This window comes from Tigriopus californicus, chromosome 7 (genome assembly GCF_007210705.1).
Source record: "Tigriopus californicus strain San Diego chromosome 7, Tcal_SD_v2.1, whole genome shotgun sequence".
Lineage (NCBI taxonomy): Eukaryota > Metazoa > Arthropoda > Copepoda > Harpacticoida > Harpacticidae > Tigriopus > Tigriopus californicus.
In genome coordinates this window covers 8,530,675-8,532,754 of record NC_081446.1, presented here as the reverse complement: position 1 = coordinate 8,532,754, position 2,080 = coordinate 8,530,675, and the positions used below count along the sequence as shown (strand labels likewise).

The following is a 2,080-nucleotide window of genomic DNA, read 5'->3' as shown; positions in this document are numbered from 1 at the left end:
GCGGTCGGGGACGGCTCCGACATGATCGAGTCCAATGCTTCTGTACCTTCAGCTGGATGGATTCACGCCTTCACTCTCGAAAAGGGGTCATGACTCTTCAGTTACCAATACCCGCCATGATCCATCAGCCCCTCATGACCAATCATCATTCAACCAGCCTGGATGGGCTGAAATGCCGATGCCGATGCCGATGCCGATGCCAATGCCGAAGCTACAAAACTGGTCTTGTACCTGCTTTTCGGATCCAGAAGAGTCCGAGTCTGTCCGAGTCTAGTGGTAGTATACCACAGTATTGTACCTGGAAGGCAGAGTGCACTCACTCCATCCAGGCAATCAAGGGAACCAGGGAACAACGTTGACCTCAGCAGGCTACGAGCACAAGACAGACACCCAAAGGCAACAAAGCCCACTAAGGGAAACAAAAAGGCCACGAAGGCCACGAAGAGTTGGGAAGCACCCTCGGTGTCAATATCGTCGAAACCGGGATAGAGACTCTAAAAGGTAAATGACCAGTTCAGTCATTAATAAAATCACTTACGTGGTGGTAATCGAATGTTTGCTACGGCCGATTCCGAACTCTGAATGTCAGTGGTCCGAGTGAATACATACACACATGCACAAACTTACCCACCATGTGCCTACAGACAGACAGACAGACAGACAGACCTGTGCATCCACGAATAATCGGCCATCTGGGCTGCTTTCACGCAACAAAAGAACGAACAACTGTCCAACCTAGTCCATATCCAGCCAGCCTCATGTGGGGTGACAAAATGGCGATTTCTTGAAAAGTGGCTCGTTTAAAATTACAAATTTGGCATCGCTTCGAACGTACTGGGCATTTACTTCCATTCAGTGTGATCAAGGAATGATTAGGCTAACTAATTAGACATTGGCCATGGTTGCCTTTCACATATTGATACGTTTGTTTCGAACTTATACACTGCTTCAAAACATGAGGGTCCTCAGAGGAACCAGATCGCGGCCGGATTATCGCCTTTTCTTTTCACCTAGAAAAAACAAAAGGCCCAACTAACTAAAGCAGAGACAACAGACAAAAAGACCAGGCCACACCAAAGGTTTTGATTAGCACCCCGAAAAATGACCTGGTACATGCATAGTTTAGAAGCTACAAAAGAAAACGCGAGCCCATAAACAACGAATTCGAGGACACCAACTTTCATGTTGGCACACCAATCCAAATTTTGAAACCCAAAAACAACCAAGCAGCACAGAAACCACAAACACCTCCACACAACCCAAACATGTGGCTGGGTGGCAGGGCGTCAGTCGTTCCTCGTTCCTCAATAAAAGGAACAGATTACACTTACAATTTCTTTGGACAAAAAGAATAATTAGTTAACCAATCATTACTTGCCAAAAAATGTCATGACGTTACTCGTTGCAATTAGTTGCAAATAATTCCTGAATAGGGTGAGATGAGAACTAGAGGCAACGAATTTTCCTTCAGGAGTTGTTGGGCATGACTTTCTTCGTAGCGGCCAGGAAGTCCACGAAAGGGTATGGAATACCGCCACACACTATATCCCTGTCCACCCTTTGTCGATCGATCATTCTTTCGCCGGTTTGACCTTGTGGGCCATTCTAATTATTCTTCTGGCCATTCCTTCACATCGTAGTTTTTATTAGTCTAAATTGAGTACAAAAATATTATCAGCCTTTTCTTGATTGCTTGGGGACATGCCAAACCATGTCGGCCCTTACTTGGCGCCGGGTTTGAGATTGGCCAGTTGTTTGACAAAACGCATCTGTTCGGATATGTCCAGCATGGCTGCCGTCAAGCTGGGATCGAGCGGTATCTTCTCGCCAGGCAGTACCACAATCAGGGTCATCTGCGGGTCGGTGCGAATTAGACCTAGGGTAATCATGAGCTGAAAACGATACTCAAAACGTTATTCAAAAATATTTTGTCCTCTGCTGTACGGCCAAGGCGGATTAGACCTAGGGTAATCATGAGCTGAAAACGATACTCAAAACGTTATTCAAAAATATTTTGTCCTTGGAAGTCGGGCTTTACCGAGGGATCAAAGAATGGGACCACGTGGTCGTAATCGGCTAA

The 2,080-nt window shown here is 46.1% G+C and overlaps 2 protein-coding genes across 6 annotated transcripts in view; both read right to left on the bottom strand.

The window, feature by feature from the left end:
• LOC131884110 (uncharacterized) overlaps positions 1 to 220 on the bottom strand; it is a gene marked incomplete in the record, with an annotated part of 1,396 nt that extends 1,176 nt beyond the window's left edge. Inside the window, 1 exon segment of the mRNA XM_059231772.1 lies at positions 7 to 220. Within this exon segment, the coding sequence (XP_059087755.1) occupies positions 7 to 23 (17 nt within the window).
• LOC131884108 (molecular chaperone MKKS-like) overlaps positions 1 to 2,080 on the bottom strand; it is a 21,166-nt gene extending 19,086 nt beyond the window's left edge. Inside the window, exons 1-4 of one of the 5 annotated variants that reach the window (XM_059231768.1) lie at positions 2,039 to 2,080; positions 1,726 to 1,892; positions 628 to 1,651; positions 232 to 494 (exon numbers count right to left, since the gene is read on the bottom strand). The gene's annotated coding sequence lies outside the window, so the exon portion shown is untranslated. The other 4 variants (XM_059231767.1, XM_059231769.1, XM_059231766.1 and 1 more) reach the window with 4 other exon arrangements.